The sequence below is a fragment of the Electrona antarctica genome, assembly GCF_951216825.1.
Source record: "Electrona antarctica genome assembly, contig: scaffold_841, whole genome shotgun sequence".
Taxonomy (NCBI): Eukaryota; Metazoa; Chordata; class Actinopteri; order Myctophiformes; family Myctophidae; genus Electrona; species Electrona antarctica.
The window spans coordinates 1-26,064 of record NW_027638406.1 but is presented as its reverse complement, the minus strand read 5'-3'; the positions used below and the strand labels follow the sequence as shown (position 1 = coordinate 26,064).

General features: G+C 45.3%; 1 protein-coding gene across 1 annotated transcript in view; it reads left to right on the top strand.

Moving 5' to 3' along the window:
- Positions 1–25,151, top strand: part of LOC306918110 (NACHT, LRR and PYD domains-containing protein 3-like) — a gene marked incomplete at its 3' end in the record, with an annotated part of 32,775 nt that extends 7,624 nt beyond the window's left edge. Inside the window, exons 4-12 of the mRNA XM_079530993.1 lie at positions 1,469–1,585; positions 4,735–4,851; positions 7,616–7,732; positions 9,837–9,953; positions 14,997–15,116; positions 18,442–18,503; positions 20,767–22,732; positions 24,131–24,304; positions 24,981–25,151. Of these exons, the coding sequence (XP_079387119.1) occupies positions 1,469–1,585; positions 4,735–4,851; positions 7,616–7,732; positions 9,837–9,953; positions 14,997–15,116; positions 18,442–18,503; positions 20,767–22,732; positions 24,131–24,304; positions 24,981–25,151 (2,961 nt within the window). The remainder of the gene's footprint in view (positions 1–1,468; positions 1,586–4,734; positions 4,852–7,615; positions 7,733–9,836; positions 9,954–14,996; positions 15,117–18,441; positions 18,504–20,766; positions 22,733–24,130; positions 24,305–24,980) is intronic.
- Between the last annotated feature and the right edge of the window lie 913 nt (positions 25,152–26,064).

Below are 26,064 nucleotides of genomic sequence, written 5' to 3'. Positions count from 1 at the left end.
CAGTGTGCATTCTGGTGTGACTGTATATTATTAAACTGCATGGGTCTGGACTCCGGAGAGTAAACAACATGTAGGCTAGTCCATTAGCCCCTCGGACCCAGGCTCCAGCCTTTACTCCGAAAGAGTGCTAGACTTCCACGTAGAACAGTGTGTGACCGAAAGAGTGCTAGACTTCCACGTAGAACAGTGTGTGACCGAGAGAGTGCCATAGTCTTCAGTGCAGCCAGATACACCAACAGCCTCTGCGTCCACAGGACGCAAAGGCTGTTGGTGTATTGCGTCCCATAACTATAAAGTGCGTTTTGAGACGCAAAACGCACCCTATTTACATCACTGCTGTAACATCAGTTAACTTATTAACGTTCTGACATTTAACAATGAGTGAAGCAATGCGTGCCAAGTTGGCAAGTTTAGTTTATAATTATATACATAACTCGCGCTGTTTGCTTTAAGATCTGTCCGTGCAGAGACCCGCCTGTCAAAATGAACTGCTCTACAAGCTCATCGCGGCTGTTGTATATCATTTAAAGCTCTGTGCAGGCTATGATGACGTATTTCGATATTTCCTGTTGCCTTATATGGTGTGGGATGGGCGTGGATGTTCCATTTAACCAGGCGACACCAGGCGAATCGCTTGGGAAAAATGCGGAAAGGATACACTCGCCGATCCGCACAAATGAAGTGATTATACCAGCTTCCCTGAATAAGACGGGAGCAAATCGTAGGTTGAGCGGACGGATTAATACGCCTACCAATACGATCTGTTTCCGCATTATTTACACTGTGACGTATTTCTCCTTTGTGAATGAGGACCATTAACACTATACCATATACACTATAACACTATACTATATACACTATACCACTATACAATATACACTAACACTATACAATATACACTATAACACGAGGCATCGCGAGGCAATCTAAATAGATTGTCATAAACGTGCATGGTCACGGTGTCATGAACGGACCACAGTGATACAGACAGACAGACAGGACAGGAGGGAGGAGATGCAAAACAGCAGCGTGTGTGCGCGCCTATTTGTTGTTTAATTCATGGTTCACAGGTTCAGGTTTCCGTTCACTAATATATCTTGTTGTATATTAAATGAATAAAGACTTTAATAATTTAATATAGGCTACAACAGTAGCCTACAACTAACAACACAGCAGGCGAGTAGGGTGGATCAAATGATTGACTGGGCAAATTAGCAAGGGGGGGGGTTTAGAACCCATTCAGGATTCTAAAAACGCCTTCTCAATCCTGACCTAAGTTTTAAGTGTTTAGAGAGGAACTGGTCTTTATCTCCTTGGACAAATCATTCCATTGCACCGTTTGTACTACATGGAATACAAGCTACTGTTATGCTAATTACTGTCTGTTATTTACTTAGTATTATTTCTAGTAGTATTATTCACTGTCTCTGTTGTTTATGTATTGTTATTTCTGTCTGTGTGATTCCAGAAGTGTCCACCACAGAGCAGAGTCTCCAACTCCCAGCCTTCTGTCTGTGAAGAGTGACTGGTCTAACCCCTACAAGGGTCCTAGCTTCAGTAATGAACCTGGACCTCCTGATACACAGTATGTCAACCCTCCTATAAATATATACAACACTATACATGTATGTATGGTTGTCTCTGCCAGGCTGAATGGTCCAGTCCATGTTTTACACCCCTGTCTCTGCCAGGCTGAATGGTCCAGTCCATGTTTTACACCCTGTCTCTGCCAGGCTGAATGGTCCAGTCCATGTTTTACACCCCTGTCTCTGCCAGGCTGAATGGTCCAGTCCATGTTTTACACCCTGTCTCTGTCAGGCTGAATGGTCCAGTCCATGTTTTACACCCTGTCTCTGCCAGGCTGAATGGTCCAGTCCATGTTTTACACCCTGTCTCTGCCAGGCTGAATGGTCCAGTCCATGTTTTACACCCTGTCTCTGCCAGGCTGAATGGTCCAGTCCATGTTTTACACCCTGTCTCTGCCAGGCTGAATGGTCCAGTCCATGTTTTACACCCTGTCTCTGCCAGGCTGAATGATCCAGTCCATGTTTTACACCCTGTCTCTGCCAGGCCGAATGGTCCAGTCCATGTTTTACACCCTGTCCGTACACGTACACACACACACACACACACACACACACACACACACACACACACACACACACACACCCTGGATGGGAGAGGTTCAGCTCAAAATAATGAAAAACACTAAAATGAAATATAACGGCAAATGAAAATGTTTTAACACTCAACTTTTACACTCTCTAATAAACTAAAACATGAACCTACTCATCAAAGGTTTGAATTTGAATTGACCAGACTGATGATTGAAACATGAACTCCTTTACAACCAACAGCTCCATCTGGTGTCTGAATTGTGTACTCCAAGTCAAATCAAATCAAACATTATTTCTATTCACCTTTTTCATATAGCCCATAAGTCTTTGCGTTTGTGTGTGCATAAGTTTCTCTTGCTGTGTTGCCAGTTTTGCAAGAGAAACAAGTGCCCAGGTCTATGAAAACAACCACAAATGAAAATAGCTGATCTACAAGCTCACAGCAACACATTGTGAGGTTGTACATCTGTTATTTAAAAAAAACATTGAGAATAAAACGAAATATTTTGAATATTCTTTAAATATTTTAATAAAAAAGGCACAAAATATGTTCAGATGGATGTCCGTGGACAATTACATATTAATCTGGGGTTCCTTGATGTGAAGAAATGTGGAAGCAAGCCCAAATATACTACTGTACACTTTAGAATCAAGCCCAAAAAAAACATCAGCCAGCAACTACCAATAGTTTATCTGCAAGGGACTTTACAGAAAAAAAGTCAAAGGTTGCTTATAATAAGCAGACATGGCAACGCGGCCTGAAGGAAGCAAAGCACACACACAAGGAGCCCCAGTACCTTGGCGGGGAAAAACGTGGACTGGACTGAGCAGATCTAATGGGGAGGGGCAGACATGGTGTAATGTTCACGTTTTATAGTGCCGGTGAGAAGGCGGGCAGCTGCGTTCTGCACTAGCTGTAAACGCCTGAGTGACGCCTGGTCGATGCCAATATACAAAGAGTTGCAATAATCTATTCTTGATGAAATCAAAGCATGGATAACCATCTCCAGCTGTTTTTAGGGGGAGGTAGGATTTGACCGTGGCGATGATTGGAAGAAGAGAGTTTTAACGACGGAGCTGATTTGTTTATTAAGTTTAAAATCTTTATCAAAAATAAAACCAAGAGGGGGGACAGTGGCACAGTCGGTAGTGTTGTCGCCTCACAGCTAGAAGGTCCTGGGTTCGATTCCCGCTGTGGGCGCTGGGGGCGTGTTCTCTCCTCTGTGTCATCAGTGCCCATACCCGAGGCGGGGTTGGCGAAAGGGCCTTTCTGTGTGGAGTTTGTATGTTCTCCCCGTGTCCCCTAGGGTAGGTACCCTCACATGTTCTCCCCGTGTCACCTAGGGTAGGTACCCTCACATGTTCTCCCCGTGTCACCTAGGGTAGGTACCCTCACATGTTCTCCCCGTGTCCCCTAGGGTAGGTACCCTCACATTTCCTCCCGTGTCCCCTAGGGTAGGTATCCTCACATGTTCTCCCCGTGTCCCCTAGGGTAGGTACCCTCACATGTTCTCCCCGTGTCCCCTAGGGTAGGTACCCTCACATGTTCTCCCCGTGTCCCCTAGGGTATAGTACCCTCACATGTTCTCCCCGTGTCCCCTAGGGTAGGTACCCTCACATGTTCTCCCCGTGTCCCCTAGGGTACGTACCCTCACATGTTCTCCCCGTGTCCCCTAGGGTACGTACCCTCACATGTTCTCCCCGTGTCCCCTAGGGTAGGTACCCTCGCATGTTCTCCCTGAGTCCCCTAGGGTAGGTACCCTCACACGTTCTCCCTGAGTCCCCTAGGGTAGGTACCCTCACATGTTCTCCCCGTGTCCCCTAGGGTAGGTACCCTCACATGTTCTCCCCTAGGGTAGGTACCCTCACATGTTCTCCCTGTGTCCCCTAGGGTAGGTACCCTCACACGTTCTCCCTGAGTCCCCTAGGGTAGGTACCCTCACATGTTCTCCCCGTGTCCCCTAGGGTAGGTACCCTCACATGTTCTCCCCTAGGGTAGGTACCCTCACATGTTCTCCCTGTGTCCCCTAGGGTAGGTACCCTTACATGTTCTCCCTGTGTCCCCTAGGGTAGATACCCTCACATGTTCTCCCTGAGTCCCCTAGGGTAGGTACCCTCACATGTTCTCCCTGAGTCCCCTAGGGTAGGTACCCTCACATGTTCTCCCTGTGTCCCCTAGGGTAGGTACCCTCACATGTTCTCCCCGTGTCCCCTAGGGTAGGTACCCTCACATGTTCTCCCTGTGTCCCCTAGGGTAGGTACCCTCACATGTTCTCCCCGTGTCCCCTAGGGTAGGTACCCTCACAAACAACATGCAGTAATCCCGGTCGGAATGTGTTAAGGAGATAACTGTTACAATTGCTCAATTCAACAGACACCTTTTAACCCATTCAGGATTCTAAAAACGCCTTCTCAATCCTGACCTAAGTTTTAAGTGTTTAGAGAGGCACTGGTCTTTATCTCCTTGGACAAATCATTCCATTGCACCGTTTGTACTACATGGAATACAAGCTACTGTTATGCTAATTACTGTCTGTTATTTACTTAGTATTATTTCTAGTAGTATTATTCACTGTCTGTTGTTTATGTATTGTTATTTCTGTCTGTGTGATTCCAGAAGTGTCCACCACAGAGCAGAGTCTCCAACTCCCAGCCTTCTGTCTGTGAAGAGTGACTGGTCTAACCCCTACAAGGGTCCTAGCTTCAGTAATGAACCTGGACCTCCTGATACACAGTATGTCAACCCTCCTATAAATATATATAACACTATAACACTATAACACTATACAATATACACTATAACACTATACAAAGGGCATTAACCAAACGTGATTTTTGATAGTCGACACGACTACCATCAAAATCGGTTTATAATCGATTAGTCGGCGGTAAAATATGATATTCTTTTCCATCCAATCAAGCATTAAAACATCGTGTATTGAAACGGCCAGCGCGAGTGAAGGATTAACTGCAAAACAGAGCCGGTGAATGCAGGCCGAGTGGAATAGTAAGAGAGTGGCGACACGCTTTGATCTCACCACAAAGCGGGGTGCTATGGGCTATAGTTCCAAACATTGGAACTATCCCATTGAGATAGAATGAGCACTTCCGCATTCCATTGTTACAATGGGAGTCAACGCTAGTGTCGCCACTCTCTTACTAGATTACGCTGAATGCCGCACTGATTGGCTGAAATTCACATCAGCTGTTAAAAGTCAAGTCAAAGTTGCAAGTCCACAATGACTCACGGATGGACGCGCTGTGAGCTTGTAGATCTGCTATTTTTGATGCGCAAGACCTTTCTACGGCGCAGCATAGCATGTTACGTTGTTGAAAATGTTTGTTCAGTTGGAGAGTGGAGGAGGAGGAGGAGGAATGAATGATGCGATGTTTTTCATAAACCCCTAAATGTTCAACAACAAGTTACAAGTTACAACCACAGTTCCTTTGGTTTTTAGAAGGAGCTACAAGCTAGGAGGAGGTTATGATTACATACTAGGCTTGCTAGCTAGCAGGCTTACCAGGCTATGAATCAGATGATCAACTACTTCACTCCATCGCGACTATTATAACTATGATCGCGCGGCATAGCTGTTTGTTTTTAATAATGCCGCACGCCTGCACTTTTGTTGGATAAGCATGAAGAAAAAGAAACATGAAATCACGGCAAGAGCTACTGTAGTTTGACTGTCACCAAACTGGATATTATTGGGCAGAGTGAGGAGGGACAGGCTGCTATACTACTGTACCGGACGAAACGACGACAAGTCTCCAATCTAACTTGTTGAACAAACTACAGTAATAAACTCACCAATAGTAAAATGATTTACACACTGTAGTTGTCCCCATTGAGCGTATGAGCCTATGAGGCTTATGCTTTTTGAAAATCTGTCTTAATTGTTGCCAGTGCAGCCACTGCCGCCCACCGATCTAACTTGTTGAACAAACTACAGTAATAGGCGCACCTACACGAGTGACGGTGACGGCAAAACCCACGTACAGTCGGCTTGTATATGATATGAAAACAATCAGCCAGGAAGGGATTAGTACTTAAGTTGGAGAACTAACAAAACAACAGAGCTCACAGCTGCATGTCTGCTGTAAAAAATAAATAAAAAATAAATCATAAAAAATATTAAAAATAATATTAACGATTACTCAATTTTTGATTTACAGTGTCGACTACCGTTTTGCTAGTCGACTAATCGACTAATCGATTGTTATGTTAATGCCCTACAATATACACTATAACACTATACAATATACACTATGGCCCTCATTTATCAACTCGGCGTAGGCCAAAATATGGGTGCACGCCGAAATTACCGCAATTGTCGGCATTTACCATTTCCACCAAAGCTTGAAATTGAACGTGTGCCAGGACAAAAATCACGTCTGGTCGGGAGCTGTCGTACGCTTTGTCCTCACCTGTTTTTCTGTCGTAGAACAGCGGAGCAGCATTGTTTGACCAGCTGAGAGGCTGTCACAGGCATCTAAACATAATGTATTCACTCCTAAAATGTTAATATAAAACTGTATGTAGGGCTATATGGGCTACATATAAAAAAAGGAATAGGCGTACATCAACGATGTGTCTGTCATATGAAATTGGTAGGAGATTACCAACTTTACAAGCAGTTAAAATCGCGCAATTAAAACAATGTTGCAAGTTTAGATGCTTAAGCCATTTAAACAGTGTTTTCTGTTTTGCATGAGTGCATACCGTATGCGAGGATTTGCGCTGCCTGTGCTGGAATCCCCCTTTCTCGAGTTACATCTCGTCGTTTTAAGGATGAACCCGACGCAGCGCAAGTGCAGGGGCGTCGAGGGGACCGCGCTAACCCAGCCAGCCCACCAGTGCCACTGCCAGTGCCATGTACATGAAGCTGGTTTAGGCAGCACATTTCTATAATTGACAGTTGACAGCCCAGCCACTGCAGCGACTCGCGAGGCAATCTAAATGGATTGTCATAAACGTGCATGGTCACGGTGTCATGAACGGACCACAGTGATACAGACAGACAGACAGGACAGGAGGGAGGAGATGCAAAACAGCAGCGTGTGTGCGCGCCTATTTGTTGTTTAATTCATGGTTCACAGGTTCAGGTTTCCGTTCACTAATATATCTTGTTGTATATTAAATGAATAAAGACTTTAATAATTTAATATAGGCTACAACAGTAGCCTACAACTAACAACACAGCAGGCGAGTAGGGTGGATCAAATGATTGACTGGGCAAATTAGCAAGGGGGGGGGTTTAGAACCCATTCAGGATTCTAAAAACGCCTTCTCAATCCTGACCTAAGTTTTAAGTGTTTAGAGAGGAACTGGTCTTTATCTCCTTGGACAAATCATTCCATTGCACCGTTTGTACTACATGGAATACAAGCTACTGTTATGCTAATTACTGTCTGTTATTTACTTAGTATTATTTCTAGTAGTATTATTCACTGTCTCTGTTGTTTATGTATTGTTATTTCTGTCTGTGTGATTCCAGAAGTGTCCACCACAGAGCAGAGTCTCCAACTCCCAGCCTTCTGTCTGTGAAGAGTGACTGGTCTAACCCCTACAAGGGTCCTAGCTTCAGTAATGAACCTGGACCTCCTGATACACAGTATGTCAACCCTCCTATAAATATATACAACACTATACATGTATGTATGGTTGTCTCTGCCAGGCTGAATGGTCCAGTCCATGTTTTACACCCTGTCTCTGCCAGGCTGAATGGTCCAGTCCATGTTTTACACCCTGTCTCTGCCAGGCTGAATGGTCCAGTCCATGTTTTACACCCTGTCTCTGCCAGGCCGAATGGTCCAGTCCATGTTTTACACCCTGTCTCTGCCAGGCTGAATGGTCCAGTCCATGTTTTACACCCTGTCTCTGCCAGGCTGAATGGTCCAGTCCATGTTTTACACCCTGTCTCTGCCAGGCTGAATCATGGTCCAGTCCATGTTTTACACCCTTTCTCCCGTGTCCCCTAGGGTAGGTACCCTCACATGTTCTCCCCGTGTCACCTAGGGTAGGTACCCTCACATGTTCTCCCCGTGTCACCTAGGGTATAGTACCCTCACATGTTCTCCCCGTGTCCCCTAGGGTATAGTACCCTCACATGTTCTCCCCGTGTCCTTTAGGGTAGGTACCCTCACATGTTCTCCCCGTGTCCCCTAGGGTAGGTACCCTCACATGTTCTCCCCGTGTCCCCTAGGGTAGGTACCCTCACATGTTCTCCCCGTGTCCCCTAGGGTAGGTACCCTCACATGTTCTCCCCGTGTCCCCTAGGGTATAGTACCCTCACATGTTCTCCCCGTGTCCCCTAGGGTAGGTACCCTCACATGTTCTCCCCGTGTCCCCTAGTGTAGGTACCCTCACATGTTCTCCCCGTGTCCCCTAGGGTAGGTACCCTCACATGTTCTCCCCGTGTCCCCTAGGGTAGGTACCCTCACATGTTCTCCCCGTGTCCCCTAGGGTAGGTACCCTCACATGTTCTCCCCGTGTCCCCTAGGGTAGCTACCCTCACATGTTCTCCCCGTGTCCCCTAGGGTATGTACCCTCACATGTTCTCCCTGAGTCCCCTAGGGTAGGTACCCTCACATGTTCTCCCTGATTCCACTAGGGTAGGTACCCTCACATGTTCTCCCCGTGTCCCCTAGGGTAGGTATCCTCACATTTTCTCCCGTGTCCCCTAGGGTAGGTACCCTCACATGTTCTCCCCGTGTCCCCTAGGGTAGGTACCCTCACATGTTCTCCCTGAGTCCCCTAGGGTAGGTACCCTCACATGTTCTCCCCGTGTCCCCTAGGGTAGGTACCCTCACATGTTCTCCCCGTGTCCCCTAGGGTAGGTACCCTCACATGTTCTCCCTGAGTCCCCTAGGGTAGGTACCCTCACATGTTCTCCCCGAGTCCCCTAGGGTAGGTACCCTCACATGTTCTCCCCGTGTCCCCTAGGGTAGGTACCCTCACATGTTCTCCCTGAGTCCCCTAGGGTAGGTACCCTCACATGTTCTCCCTGTGTCCCCTAGGGTAGGTACCCTTACATGTTCTCCCTGTGTCCCCTAGGGTAGGTACCCTCACATGTTCTCCCTGAGTCCCCTAGGGTATGTACCCTCACATGTTCTCCCTGAGTCCCCTAGGGTAGGTACCCTCACATGTTCTCCCTGTGTCCCCTAGGGTAGGTACCCTCACATGTTCTCCCCGTGTCCCCTAGGGTAGGTACCCTCACATGTTCTCCCTGAGTCCCCTAGGGTATGTACCCTCACATGTTCTCCCTGAGTCCCCTAGGGTAGGTACCCTCACATGTTCTCCCTGTGTCCCCTAGGGTAGGTACCCTCACATGTTCTCCCTGTGTCCTCTAGGGTAGGTACCCTTACATGTTCTCCCCGTGTCCCCTAGGGTAGGTACCCTCACAAAAAACATGCAGTAATCCTGGTCGGAATGTGTTAAGGAGATAACTGTTACAATTGCTCAATTCAACAGACACCTTTTAACCCATTCAGGATTCTAAAAACGCCTTCTCAATCCTGACCTAAGTTTTAAGTGTTTAGAGAGGAACTGGTCTTTATCTCCTTGGACAAATCATTCCATTGCACCGTTTGTACTACATGGAATACAAGCTACTGTTATGCTAATTACTGTCTGTTATTTACTTAGTATTATTTCTAGTAGTATTATTCACTGTCTCTGTTGTTTATGTATTGTTATTTCTGTCTGTGTGATTCCAGAAGTGTCCACCACAGAGCAGAGTCTCCAACTCCCAGCCTTCTGTCTGTGAAGAGTGACTGGTCTAACCCCTACAAGGGTCCTAGCTTCAGTAATGAACCTGGACCTCCTGATACACAGTATGTCAACCCTCCTATAAATATATACAACACTATACATGTATGTATGGTTGTCTCTGCCAGGCTGAATGGTCCAGTCCACTCATCTCCATGTTTAATGACTATAAACACCACATACAGTCACTCATCTCCATGTTTAATGACTATAAACACCACATACAGTCACTCATCTCCATGTTTAATGACTATAAACACCACATACAGTCACTCATCTCCATGTTTAAATGACTATAAACATCACATACAGTCACTCATCTCCATGTTTAAATGACTATAAACATCACATACAGTCACTCATCTCCATGCGCAGCCAGGGTAACAAAATAAAAAATAAGTTACAGGTGGAGATGAAGTGAAGTTGGAACGGACAAGCAGCTGCAAGCCCAGCTAACATCACAACCACTGGCTGGTGACAGTGTTGTTAGCCGCAGCAACATGTAGCCTGCCCTGGTAACTTCTCCTCCCCGGAGAACTCTTGCCTCCCCGCACCGTCGGGGAGGCTGATCCACAAGCTCTCAAGGCATCGCGTCCTGCCTGTTTTTGCAGCGCCGTTCGCTACGCGTTGAGAGCTTGTAGATCTGTCTATTTTTGCAGCGCTGGTGTCGGGGTTCGTTCACGTTGTCAATAAAAAAATAACCTAGATTACAGGCGGAGATGAAGTTCAATCAGTGGGTTGAATCAGTAGCTACGCGCTAAGCTAACGATCCCCGACCCTACACTAACACTAGCAGCCTGTTTTTTATTTCCCCCCCGACTTCACGGGTGGCGCATTGGGATTGTGATGAGACACGAGACAGCAGTGTGCATTCTGTTGTGACTGTATATTATTAAACTGCATGGGTCTGGACTCCGGAGCATAAACAACATGTAGGCTACAGTACAGTAGCCTCCCTCGGCTCGGTCCCTCCCAGCCTTTACTCTGGCTGCCAGAGTGTTCCCCGATGCTGCGGTGCGGGGACTGGGAGCATACCATTATAACGGAGAGGGGGTTTTCCACCCGGCCCAAAAGAAAAAAATCGTCCCGACTGTTTTTTTGTTTTTTTTTGGTGAACATCGACTGAGAGGTTGTCAGTCGACTGAGACCCGTTCCGATCGATTAGTCGACTATTCAACTAATCGAGGTCAGCCCTACTATAAACACCACATACAGTCACTCATCTCCATGTTTAAATGACTGTAAACACCACATACAGTCACTCATCTCCATGTTTAATGACTATAAACACCACATACAGTCACTCATCTCCATGTTTAATGACTATAAACACCACATACAGTCACTCATCTCCATGTTTAATGACTATAAACAACACATACAGTCACTCATCTCCATGTTTAATGACTATAAACACCACATACAGTCACTCATCTCCATGTTTAATGACTATAAACACCACATACAGTCACTCATCTCCATGTTTAATGACTATAAACATCACATACAGTCACTCATCTCCATGTTTAATGACTATAAACACCACATACAGTCACTCATCTCCATGTTTAAATGACTGTAAACACCACATACAGTCACTCATCTCCATGTTTAATGACTATAAACACCACATACAGTCACTCATCTCCATGTTTAATGACTATAAACACCACATACAGTCACTCATCTCCATGTTTAATGACTATAAACAACACATACAGTCACTCATCTCCATGTTTAATGACTATAAACACCACATACAGTCACTCATCTCCATGTTTAATGACTATAAACACCACATACAGTCACTCATCTCCATGTTTAATGACTATAAACACCACATACAGTCACTCATCTCCATGTTTAATGACTATAAACAACACATACAGTCACTCATCTCCATGTTTAATGACTAAACACCACATACAGTCAGTCATCTCCATGTTTAATGACTATAAACACCACATACAGTCACTCATCCCCATGTTTAAATGACTATAAACACCACATAGTCACTCATCTCCATGTTTAATGACTATAAACACCAGTCCACTCATCTCCATGTTTAATGACTATAAACACCACATACAGTCACTCATCTCCATGTTTAAATGACTATAAACACCACATACAGTCACTCATCTCCATGTTTAAATGACTATAAACACCACATGCAGTCACTCATCTCCATGTTTAATGACTATAAACACCACATGCAGTCACTCATCTCCATGTTTAATGACTATAAACACCACATACAGTCACTCATCTCCATGTTTAAATGACTATAAACACCACATACAGTCACTCATCTCCATGTTTAATTACTATAATGATGATAGTGATGATAACAGAGGAGACAGAAACAGTGTTGTTATTGTGGTGGTAACAGAGGAGACAGAAACAGTGTTGTTATTGTGATGGTAACAGAGGAGACAGAAACAGTGTTGTTATTGTGATAACAGAGGAGACAGAAACAGTGTTGTTATTGTGGTGGTAACAGAGGAGACAGAAACAGTGTTGTTATTGTGATGGTAACAGAGGAGACAGAAACAGTGTTGTTATTGTGATGATAACAGAGGAGACAGAAACAGTGTTGTTATTGTGATGATAACAGAGGAGACAGAAACAGTGTTGTTATTGTGGTGGTAACAGAGGAGACAGAAACAGTGTTGTTATTGTGATGATAACAGAGGAGACAGAAACAGTGTTGTTATTGTGATGGTAACAGAGGAGACAGAAACAGTGTTGTTATTGTGATGATAACAGAGGAGACAGAAACAGTGTTGTTATTGTGGTGGTAACAGAGGAGACAGAAACAGTGTTGTTATTGTGGTGGTAACAGAGGAGACAGAAACAGTGTTGTTATTGTGATGGTAACAGAGGAGACAGAAACAGTGTTGTTATTGTGATGGTAACAGAGGAGACAGAAACAGTGTTGTTATTGTGATGATAACAGAGGAGACAGAAACAGTGTTGTTATTGTGATGGTAACAGAGGAGACAGAAACAGTGTTGTTATTGTGATGGTAACAGAGGAGACAGAAACAGTGTTGTTATTGTGGTGGTAACAGAGGAGACAGAAACAGTGTTGTTATTGTGATGATAACAGAGGAGACAGAAACAGTGTTGTTATTGTGGTGGTAACAGAGGAGACAGAAACAGTGTTGTTATTGTGATGATAACAGAGGAGACAGAAACAGTGTTGTTATTGTGGTGGTAACAGAGGAGACAGAAACAGTGTTGTTATTGTGATGATAACAGAGGAGACAGAAACAGTGTTGTTATTGTGGTGATAACAGAGGAGACAGAAACAGTGTTGTTATTGTGGTGGTAACAGAGGAGACAGAAACAGTGTTGTTATTGTGATGATAACAGAGGAGACAGAAACAGTGTTGTTATTGTGATGATAACAGAGGAGACAGAAACAGTGTTGTTATTGTGGTGGTAACAGAGGAGACAGAAACAGTGTTGTTATTGTGATGATAACAGAGGAGACAGAAACAGTGTTGTTATTGTGGTGATAACAGAGGAGACAGAAACAGTGTTGTTATTGTGGTGGTAACAGAGGAGACAGAAACAGTGTTGTTATTGTGATGATAACAGAGGAGACAGAAACAATGTTGTTATTGTGATGGTAACAGAGGAGACAGAAACAATGTTGTTATTGTGATGATAACAGAGGAGACAGAAACAGTGTTGTTATTGTGGTGGTAACAGAGGAGACAGAAACAGTGTTGTTATTGTGGTGGTAACAGAGGAGACAGAAACAGTGTTGTTATTGTGGTGGTAACAGAGGAGACAGAAACAGTGTTGTTATTGTGGTGATAACAGAGGAGACAGAAACAGTGTTGTTATTGTGGTGGTAACAGAGGAGACAGAAACAGTGTTGTTATTGTGGTGGTAACAGAGGAGACAGAAACAGTGTTGTTATTGTGGTGGTAACAGAGGAGACAGAAACAGTGTTGTTATTGTGATGATAACAGAGGAGACAGAAACAGTGTTGTTATTGTGATGATAACAGAGGAGACAGAAACAGTGTTGTTATTGTGATGATAACAGAGGAGACAGAAACAGTGTTGTTATTGTGGTGGTAACAGAGGAGACAGAAACAGTGTTGTTATTGTGGTGGTAACAGAGGAGACCGAAACAGTGTTGTTATTGTGGTGGTAACAGAGGAGACAGAAACAGTGTTGTTATTGTGATGGTAACAGAGGAGACAGAAACAGTGTTGTTATTGTGGTGGTAACAGAGGAGACAGAAACAGTGTTGTTATTGTGATGGTAACAGAGGAGACAGAAACAGTGTTGTTATTGTGGTGGTAACAGAGGAGACAGAAACAGTGTTGTTATTGTGGTGGTAACAGAGGAGACAGAAACAGTGTTGTTATTGTGATGGTAACAGAGGAGACAGAAACAGTGTTGTTATTGTGATGGTAACAGAGGAGACAGAAACAGTGTTGTTATTGTGGTGGTAACAGAGGAGACAGAAACAGTGTTGTTATTGTGATGGTAACAGAGGAGACAGAAACAGTGTTGTTATTGTGGTGGTAACAGAGGAGACAGAAACAGTGTTGTTATTGTGATGGTAACAGAGGAGACAGAAACAGTGTTGTTATTGTGGTGGTAACAGAGGAGACAGAAACAGTGTTGTTATTGTGATGGTAACAGAGGAGACAGAAACAGTGTTGTTATTGTGATGATAACAGAGGAGACAGAAACAGTGTTGTTATTGTGATGGTAACAGAGGAGACAGAAACAGTGTTGTTATTGTGATGGTAACAGAGGAGACAGAAACAGTGTTATTGTGATGGTAACAGAGGAGACAGAAACAGTGTTGTTATTGTGATGGTAACAGAGGAGACAGAAACAGTGTTGTTATTGTGGTGATAACAGAGGAGACAGAAACAGTGTTGTTATTGTGGTGGTAACAGAGGAGACAGAAACAGTGTTGTTATTGTGGTGGTAACAGAGGAGACAGAAACAGTGTTGTTATTGTGGTGGTAACAGAGGAGACAGAAACAGTGTTGTTATTGTGATGATAACAGAGGAGACAGAAACAGTGTTGTTATTGTGATGATAACAGGGGTGACATAAACAATGATAACAGGGATGACAACCAGAGTCAGAGACCAGAGGCTCCAAGCAGCACAACGAGTGGCATCTACTCTCTCACTTCTACCGGACTCTCTTCAGACGTCAGTGATGAACCTGGACCTTCACGCTCAAAGTAAGATAATTTTAAACTCTAATCTTTTCGAGAATGAATAAAGGTTTCAATCAAAGGTCGGAGTCAGAATTGTTATAACGGTGATGACAGAAAAAAAGCTAAACAGAGAATACACACTGGCAGAATTCCTGAGCACTGTGACTGACACAAAACTAAGACAGTCCTTGACCAGGTACAGACTCTGTGAACACAGCCTTGCGATAGAGAAAGGCTGACACAGACAGACCCCGCTCCCATGACAAGACAGACTGCACCCACTGCACGCTCCCATGACGAGACAGACTGCACCCACTGCACGCTCCCATGGCAAGACAGACTGCACCCACTGCACGCTCCCATGGCAAGACAGACTGCACCCACTGCACGCTCCCATGACAAGACAGACTGCACCCACTGCACGCTCCTATGACAAGACAGACTGCACCCACTGCACGCTCCCAAGACAAGACAGACTGCACCCACTGCACGCTCCCATGACAAGACAGACTGCACCCACTGCACACTCCCATGACAAGACAGACTGCACCCACTGCACGCTCCCATGACAAGACAGACTGCACCCACTGCACGCTCCCATGACAAGACCAACTGCACCCACTGCACGCTCCCATGACAAGACAGACTGCACCCACTGCACGCTCCCATGACAAGACAGACTGCACCCACTGCACGCTCCCAAGACAAGACAGACTGCACCCACTGCACGCTCCCATGACAAGACAGACTGCACCCACTGCACGCTCCCATGACAAGACAGACTGCACCCACTGCACGCTCCCATGACAAGACCAACTGCACCCACTGCACGCTCCCAAGACAAGACAGACTGCACCCACTGCACGCTCCCATGACAAGACAGACTGCACCCACTGCACGCTCCCATGACAAGACAGACTGCACCCACTGCACGCTCCCAAGACAAGACAGACTGCACCCAATGCACGCTCCCATGACATGACAGACTGCACCCACTGCACGCTCCCATGACAAGACAGACTGCACCCACTGCACGCTCCCATGACAAGACAGACTGCACCCACTGCACGCTCCCAAGACAAGACAGACTGCACCCACTGCACGCTCCCATGACAAGACAGACTGCACCCACTGCACGCTCCCATGACAAGACAGACTGCACCCACTGCACGCTCCCATGACAAGACAGACTGCACCCACTGCACGCTCCCATGACAAGACCAACTGCACCCACTGCACGCTCCCATGACAAGACAGACTGCACCCACTGCACGCTCCCATGACAAGACAGACTGCACCCACTGCACGCTCCCATGACAAGACAGACTGCACCCACTGCACGCTCCCATGACAAGACAGACTGCACCCACTGCACGCTCCCATGACAAGACAGACTGCACCCACTGCACGCTCCCAAGACAAGACAGACTGCACCCACTGCACGCTCCCATGACAAGACAGACTGCACCCACTGCACGCTCCCATGACAAGACAGACTGCACCCACTGCACGCTCCCATGACAAGACAGACTGCACCCACTGCACGCTCCCATGACAAGACCAACTGCACCCACTGCACGCTCCCATGACAAGACAGACTGCACCCACTGCACGCTCCCATGACAAGACAGACTGCACCCACTGCACGCTCCCATGACAAGACAGACTGCACCCACTGCACGCTCCCAAGACAAGACAGACTGCACCCACTGCACGCTCCCATGACAAGACAGACTGCACCCACTGCACGCTCCCATGACAAGACAGACTGCACCCACTGCACACAGACTGTGGTGGAAACAGAGCTACACTTAACACTTTTCATGCCAGGGAATTTTTCAGGAATAAGGTCCTAGAGTGCCTAGAAAGTCTGACCTCTCTTTAGAAGTGTTTAAACGAGTTGAGTTGAGATGGTTTCAACTTCAACTACAAAGACACAAAGCTACTAATTAAGGCTGTCAAAGTTAACGCGTTAATCGTGCGTTAACTCAACGTCCTTTTAACGGCGTTAATTTAATTAACGCGCGATTAACGCACGGTGAAGTTTGACAGAACGGTTGAGAGACGCATGCATCTGAATGCAGGCAGGCAGATTCCAATAGCCCCGCCTCTCTCTCATCCCCCCCCCCACTCTCTCTCTACCATTCCCACACTCAGTCCGGACTCCGGACCGTCAGTACTATAGGGCTGCGCACAGTTGAGCTGTGAGCAGAGGCTGAATGCCTCCGTTCGGCTCGTTATTAATTAATTTGCTTCACAATGTGTTAGATCAGAAGCTCTTTGAAGTGGGCATTGGGCAAACTCTGACAGTTTTGGTTGACAAACATAGTTAGTTAGTTGTGGAAGCTTGATGCTAATCATGCTACACAGACCATGCTAATGAGTGCTAAAGCTAATGTTGACTTGCAGGAGAGAGGGGCAGGGGCTCTCGTGTGTGTGTGTGTGTGTGTGTGTGTGTGTGTGTGTGTGTGTGTGTGTGTGTGTGTGTGTGTGTGTGTGTGTGTGTGTGTGTGTGTGTGTGTGTGTGTGTGTGTGTGTGTGTGTGTGTGTGTGTGTGTGTGTGTGTGTGTGTGTGTGTGTGTGTGTTGAGTTTATGATTTTGTTTCCCCCTTCCATGGCATTTGCAATAAAGCAAGCATTCTCCCATGTTGAGTATTTAAAACTTGAAAAGACCACCAGTGGTCCCTGAGGGGATTCCAGGTGGCCCACAGCTAAATGATGGAGGGTTGGTAACCAAATGAACCCTTATAGATCTTTAACTCTCAAGAGTTGAATAATTGTTAAACAAATGCATTACTTAAAGTTAATTTACAAGAAGTCTACACAATTAGAGAACTTAGAAAAAATGTTATTTTGATCAACATACAGCCTGTTATCTCTCTCATCAATACAGTTCTTTAGTTTGGGTCTGGAAGGCTAAATGTCATCAAATGGTGGTCCGTGGCTCAAATGCAGAATAAATAATGGACCTTGATATGAAAAATCTTAAAAACCACTGATTTAAGGTATATTTAGAACGGATAAAAAAGATGCGATTAATTTGCGATTAATCGGCGATTAACTATGGGCAATCATGCGATTAATCGCGATTAAATATTTTAATCGACTGACAGGCCTACTACTAATATTTCACCTACTAGTACTCAACTAGTCTGTTACCGTCCATCACTAGTTACTAGCGTCATGCTAGCGTGTGTGTGTGTGTGTGTGTGTGTGTGTGTGTGTGTGTGTGTGTGTGTGTGTGTGTGTGTGTGTGTGTGTGTGTGTGTGTGTGTGTGTGTGTGTGTGTGTGTGTGTGTGTGTGTGTGTGTGTGTGTGTGTGTGTGTGTGTGTGTGTGTGTGTCCACAGAGAGGGGACTGAGGGTCCATCCAGGGGTTCAGTGTGTGACCGTCCCTCCAGCATTCTACCAAGTAAAGCCTGAGATATTCATTAATTTATTATGTAAATAATATCTATATATACAAGTGAGAAGTTGTATCCAACCCAGGAAAAGGGACCCAAAGTCACACACTGCATACATCACTGACACGTCACTGACACACTGCAACACACTACACTCACACGGCAGTGACGTCACACACTTACCCTCCGCGTCGTTCGGCCGCTATCTCCTCATATCGCGCCGAACGCCGACCCTCAACACCACCCGCGGAACATTACTCATTGCACTGACACCAACGTTGCCTCCCTTCCACACCCACGCCGGCATTGTATCTCTTCACAACAAACAATATCTCCCCAAGCACCCACACCTCCGCACGCACACACTCACATGTTGCCAGGTCTATGAAAACAAGCCCAGAAAAAATGCCATTCAACACGCTACTTACAACTCGCTTACAATTCGCGGACCTGGCAACACTGCATCCCGTGATTCCCCTCTTTTCATTGGCTGCGCCGCCAACATTGTTGCCACGTCTATGTAAACAAGGCCGCAAACCCTGACTTCCTACAGCCTACAGCCTATACTTACACACACTACCACTCGCTTACAATACGTGGACCTGGCAACACTACATCACCCCTTCCCAATGGCTCAAAACCCCACCACGTGACCCACGTGTTTTTCGTGTTACCTTTCACACTTCCGGAAACACTACCGGAAGTTACACAGTACACACACACACACACACTCGTGCACACACACACACACACACACACACACACACACACACACACACACACACACACACACACACACACACACACACAGTGTACAGCCTGCCGGAAACCAAAAGTAGAAGAAGAAGAACAACAACACAGGTTCTACACTGATTCTAACTTTGATGGAGAGCGCCGCGATTACATACACAGTTACAATAATGCAAACACGACCGCGTCGACACCTGGCGTGGTACAATCGGGACGAACCGAGGCGCATATATGGATAAGAACAACAACACCAACACTACACGCACACGTGCGCGCTGCAACAACGTGCTGCAACACAAAACAGCTGTGTACAACGCAGTGTCACTGCAGACACGTGTGTGTGTGTGGTGTGTGCGTGCGTGCGTGCGCGGGGGGGTTGGGGGTTGGGGGGGGGGGGGTTTGGATCGCCTCGCAATGCAGCTGAAATGGCACACACACACACACACACACACGCCACAAAACGCTAATAATAATAATAATAATAATACAAAATAAGAACACTACACTAATAATAATAATAATAACAACAGTACAGATAACAGTACAGTACACATGAGTACAGTACAGTACAGAAATAAAGCTCACATCAGAATATTAATCCATGTAATAATAATAATAATAAAAAATAAGAACACAACACTAATAACAACTATAATATGTTACAGTACAGAGAACAGTACAGTACAGTACATCAGAATATGAATCCATGTAATAATAATAATAATAATAATAATAAATAAGAACACAACACTAATAACAGTACAGAGAACAGTACAGTACACATGAGTACAGTACAGTACAGTACAGTATAGTACAAAGACTTACAGTACAGTACAGTACAGTATACTGTTCCTGCGCCTTGCCATGCTCTCTTTCAATAATAATAATAATAATAAAAAATAAGAACACTACACTAATTACAACAATAATATCAACAGTACAGATAACAGTACAGTACACATGAGTACAGTACAGTACAGAAAGAAAGCTCACATCAGAATATTAATCCATGTAATAATAATAATAATAAAAAATAAGAACAACACTAATAACAACAGTACAGAGAACAGTACAGTACACATGAGTACAGTACAGTACAAAGACTTACAGTACAGCAAAGTACAGTATACTGTTCCTGCGCCTTGCCATGCTCGCTTTCATACGCAAATACACAAAACCAAACCGGGCCACTCAGCCAGCTTGGCAACTTTGCGCTTTCCAAGCAAATGCATAAATGAAAACATCATGGGTTGCCATTGCCTTCTTCCCATTTGTGACGCATCGCATGGCGCTAGGATGAGCGGGCCAAAGGCCCGCGAAATTCTAGTATTATACATGTAATTCATCATAGCTCACTAATTTAGTAAGTAAATAAATAGAGAATTAGATATACTAGTCAAATAGTTTGTTGCCTTTTGAGTTGTTTCAGAGTCAGTGTTCAATTTACATTGTTTAGTTTAATAACATTGAACGGCTGTGTTCCAGAACATGGTTTAATAACATTGAACGGTTGTGTTCCAGAACATGTCAGAGACCCATATGTGATCGGTGTGATGAAGAGGATCGAAGGTCAGCGAGATGACATCACCGGACCAGTACCTGGAACCTCCTTCAACAGGAACTACACAACACTCTACCTCTTAAAGGGAGACAGTGAAGGGGTTAATCTGCAACATGAGGTGTGGCAGCTTGAGAAAGCGTCCAAGATGAGGAAGAGCCTCTTTGACCAGATGAAGTGCACTGAAGTCTTCAAGCGCTTGGCAGCCGGTGAGACAGACATCCAAAGAGTTCTGACGAAGGGCATCGCCGGCATTGGGAAAACCTTCTCCGTGTACAAGTTCACTCTGGACTGGGCGGGGGGCGTGGCCAATCAGCACATCGATCTCGTGATTCTGATGTCGTTCCGGGAGCTGAACCTGGTCCGAGAGACGCGGCACAGTCTTCTCTCACTGATCCATGACTTCCATCCAACGTTAAAGAAGGTCACAGCAGAGCAGCTCGCTGCCTGTAAGACTGTCTTCATCTTCGATGGTCTCGATGAAAGCAGGTTTCCGCTGAAATTCGAGAATATTGACATTGATTCTGACGTCTTCGACAACAATGACATCGTCTCTGATGTCACGGTGACATCATCGGTGGGCGTGCTGCTGACGAACCTCATCAAGGGGAATCTGCTCCCCTCGGCTCTCCTCTGGATAACCACCAGACCTGCGGCAGCCTATCGGATCCCTCCTCAATGCATTGACAGGGTGACCGAAGTACGAGGGTTCACAGACCCCCAGAAGGAGGAGTTCTTCAGGAAGAGGTTCAGTGATGACGAGGAGCTGGCCAGCAGGATCATCTCACACGTCAACAAAACAAAGAGCTTCCACATCCTGTGTCACATCCCACTCGTCTGCTGGATCGCTGCCACGGTTCTGGAGGTCCTGTTGAAGAGCGACGGGACAGGACAGCTGCCCACGACTCCCACTGAGATGTTCGCCCACTTCATTTTGGTCCAGATATGTAGGAAGAACCTTAAGTATGGTGAGAAAGGTGAGCTGAGTCAACAGCAGCTCATGGCGACCGACCGGGAGGGTCTTCTGTTGCTGGGCTTGCTGGCGTTTCAGCATCTGAAGAAAGGCAGCGTCATGTTCTACCAAGAAGACCTGGAAGAGTGTGGTCTTGATGTGAACGACGCCGTGCTGTACTCGGGAGTGTGCACACAGATCTTCAAAAGAGAAAGTGTGATCTTCGGAGAGGAAGGTGAGAGGAAGGTCTACAGCTTTGTTCATCTGAGCATTCAGGAGTTCCTGGCTGCAGTTTACCTGATGCACTGTTTCACTGAGAGGAACACAGAGGTGCTGAAGACATTCCTGGGAGAAGATGATGATGCTGATGAAGATGATGATGAAGATGATGATGCTGATGAAGATGATGATGATGATGATGATGAAGATGAAGATGATGATGCTGCTGATGAAAATGATGATGATGATGATGCTGATGAAGATGATGAAGATGACTTCAGTCACATGTCCCTGGGTGACTTCCTGAAGAAAGCCATCCTTAAAGCCATGAAGAGTAAGAACGGCCACCTGGACCTCTTCATCCGCTTCCTTCATGGCCTCTCACTGCAGTCCAGCCAGAGTCCGTTAGGAGGCCTGCTGGGTCAGACAGAGAACAGTCCAGAGGAGATCCAGAGAGTCATCAACAACCTGAAGGAGATGAGCATTGAGGAGGATGATGCCTCCCCTGACAGATGTATCAACATCTTCCACTGTTTGATGGAGATGAAGGACGACTCAGTTCATCAGGAGATCCAACAGTTCCTGGAGTCAGAGGACAGATCTAAGACACAACTGTCTGAAACCCAATGTTCAGCTCTGGCTCACATGCTGCTGATGTCAGAGGAGGTTCTGGATGAGTTTGACCTGGACAAATACAACACAAAGACATGGGGGGAAGCGAGACTGCTACCAGCTGTGAGGAACTGCAGAAAGGCTCGGTTAGTATTCATGGGGATTTGAACAACATGAAGGAAATCATACTAAAGCTGATCATCATCATACTAAAGCTGCAGTCAGTCAGTCAGTCAGTCAGTCAGTCAGTCAGTCAGCCAGCCAGCCAGCCAGTCAGTCAGCCAGTCAGTCAGTCAGTCAGTCAGTCAGTCAGTCAGTCAGTCAGTCAGTCAGTCAGCCAGCCATCCAGCCATCCAGCCATCCAGTCAGTCAGTCAGTCAGTCAGTCAGTCAGTCAGTCAGCCAGCCAGCCAGCCAGCCAGCCAGTCAGTCAGTCAGTCAGTCACAACATGTTGACAATCAGTCATGCTGGCATTAAAGAGTCAACTAAACTCTTTACGTACCATTTATTCTACAGTGGTATTATTCGTATTATGATTATACAAATAACCTATAGTACTAATAGTAATATTAGTAATATTAGGCTGTGGTGGAAAGTAACTAAGTACCCAGTACTGTACTAAAGCACAACATTCCAGGTACTTTAACTTTACTGAAGTACTTCTGATTTTCTATACTTTTACTTCTACTACTGTATTCACTACATCTCAGAGGCAAATATTGTACTTTTACTCCACTACAATTTATTGAGAACTTTATTTACTTTAATAACTTAATTTGGAGATTTAGATTATTATTACAAAACATACATTAACCACTTCAGCCCTATTTAAACTTTGTCTATTTGGAAAATATAGGCGATCTACAAGCTCACAAAGTGTCGCATCACAACACGTTTGTGAGCTTGTAGATCAGCTATTTTCAAAAGATTTGTAATACATTTTAGACATAAAACGGAATAGTCTGCATAATGAGTACTTGATGCCAACACTCATTTTGAGAAGAAAATCCACTACAATTATTTGAACACTTTAGTTACTAGTTATGTTTTAGATTTGTATTACTAAACAAATTAACCACTTATACTCTATACATCCCTACCACTCTATATATATTTAGTCTATTTGACAATAGCCGATCTACAAGCTCGCAATGTGACGCGTTGTTCTACATACTGTAGCTCACGTTGATCTAGGAGCTCACAGCGTGTCCTAATGCGACGCATTGTGAGCTTGTAGATCTGCTATTTTCGAAAACTCTAAATTCTGCATTATGATTACTTTTACTTTAATACATTAAGTACATTTTGAATCCCGGACTTGTAACAGAGTATTTCTACATTGCAGTATTGTCATCACAAATTAAGTTAAACATTTACCTTTATTATCATTGTGGTAATTTCATTATCCATGCCTCCATAGTAGTAGTAGTAATATTTATAGTAATTGTAGTGTATATTACAGTGTTGTTATTGGCAGTGTGGTGCTGTATAAACTGATTGTTTTGTAATATTAACACATGTTCTATGTTAATGTGTAATTACAGACTTGGTGACGTTGCCATCAATGAGACAACATGTGAGGTTCTGGTGTCAGCTCTCAGCTCTAATCCATCCTATCTGGTTGATCTGGAGGTGCCTGGTACCAGGCTGGATGAAGATACAGTGAAGAGGCTCTGTGATGCAATGAAGAGCCCACACTGTATACTGAAGAGTCTGACGTCAGTATCTGTCTGTCTGTCTGTCTGTCTGTCTGTCTGTCTGTCTGTCTGTCTGTCTGTCTGTCTGTCTGTCTGTCTGTCTGTCTGTCTGTCTGTCTGTCTGTCTGTCTGTCGTTCTATCTCGTTCTCTCTCTTGTTCTCTCTCTCGTTCTCTCGTTCTCTCTCTCTGTCTCTCTCTCTCTCTCTCTCTCTCTCTCTCTCTCTCATTCTCTCTGTCTCTCTCTCTCTCTCTCTCTCTCTCTCTCTCGTTCTCTCTGTCTCTCTCTCTCTCTCTCTCTCTCTCTCTCTCTCTCTCTCTCTCTCTCTCTCTCTCTCTCTCTCTCTCTTTCTCTCTCTCTCTCTCTCTCTCTCTCTCTCTCTATCTGCACCTTTGATCTCTATTATGCACATTGCTTGCTTGCTTGATTGACAGTACAGTATTATGAGAATATGATTTATTTAGGATCCAGTTCCATGAACACAGTCCTCAGAACAAAGACACTCAAATAAGGTGTGTGTGTGTGTGTGTGTGTGTGTGTGTGTGTGTGTGTGTGTGTGTGTGTGTGTGTGTGTGTGTGTGTGTGTGTGTGTGTGTGTGTGTGTGTGTGTGTGTGTGTGTGTGTGTGTGTGTGTGTGTGTGTGTGTGTGTGTGTGTGTGTGTGTGTGTGTGTGTGTGTGTGTGTGTATCTCCATTCAGGCTGAGCTGCTGTGGCCTCTCAGAGAGCTGCTGTGAACATCTGGCCTCAGTTCTCTGTTCCAGCTCTAGTCTTCAGGAACTGGACTTGAGCTACAACAGCTTGACCGACGCAGGGATGGCGAAGCTACTTCCTGGACTTGAGAGTCAACAATGCAGACTGAAGATACTCAGGTTTGATCAGTTAACACTCCCATCGCCCAGGACGAAGTACTTTGTCCTTTCTATTGGTAACGCCCGTTGCCCAGGACGAAGTATTGTCCAAAAGACGAAGATTATTGATATGAGAACGGATCGCATGGCTCGCGTATAGCCCAGGCGCGCCTCCTGGGCAATCCTCGGTGACGCGCAAGAGTGAGACGTCCTCGAAAAACCCCTCTGTTTAGCTGATGAAAACGAAAATCTTAAAACGTTCATAACTCGCGATCTAAATTATCCCGTTTTTTTAATGAAAAAAGATCCTGTGTTAGACGGCGCCCCTGCGGCCCATTCGCTAGTCTCGATAGATTTATTCTTGTCTCCCGTTGTTGTCGATCGACTCTAGAGTGGTGTGGCTATTGTTAGCTGCTACACACACATCAACAACTTCCGCCGGTCCGTCCGGAAAAGGGGTCCGTGTTTATAAATCGAATGGGTGCATTAATGTAATGGGTTAAATAACCCCGGGCAATTAAAGTGTTAATGGTGACGATTGTGGGCGGTGATGCTGAGTTCCATTATTCTATAACTATAGAAATGTGATGATGATTGTTCTTGTCACTGTGATTAACTTCTGTTTCATTAATGGATAAGTAACCCCCCCCCCCCCCTTACCTTACCTTAGTAACCTTAATTAGTAGAAGAAAATCACAGTAATTCCACTAATTGTCTCCACCAGGCCGAAGGCGTGCGTGCGTCCGTCCGTCCGTCCGTCCGTCCGTCCGTTACCAGCTAATCTCCGGCACCGTTAACGCGATGAACCTCTGCCCCAAATGTTCCAGAACGGCCTGTTATAGCGCCACCAGGAGGACGACTTTTGAAAAACACATTTTTAGATATTACTCCTCCAGATTCTGTCCAAACATCCTGCAAATCGTTACACAGTATC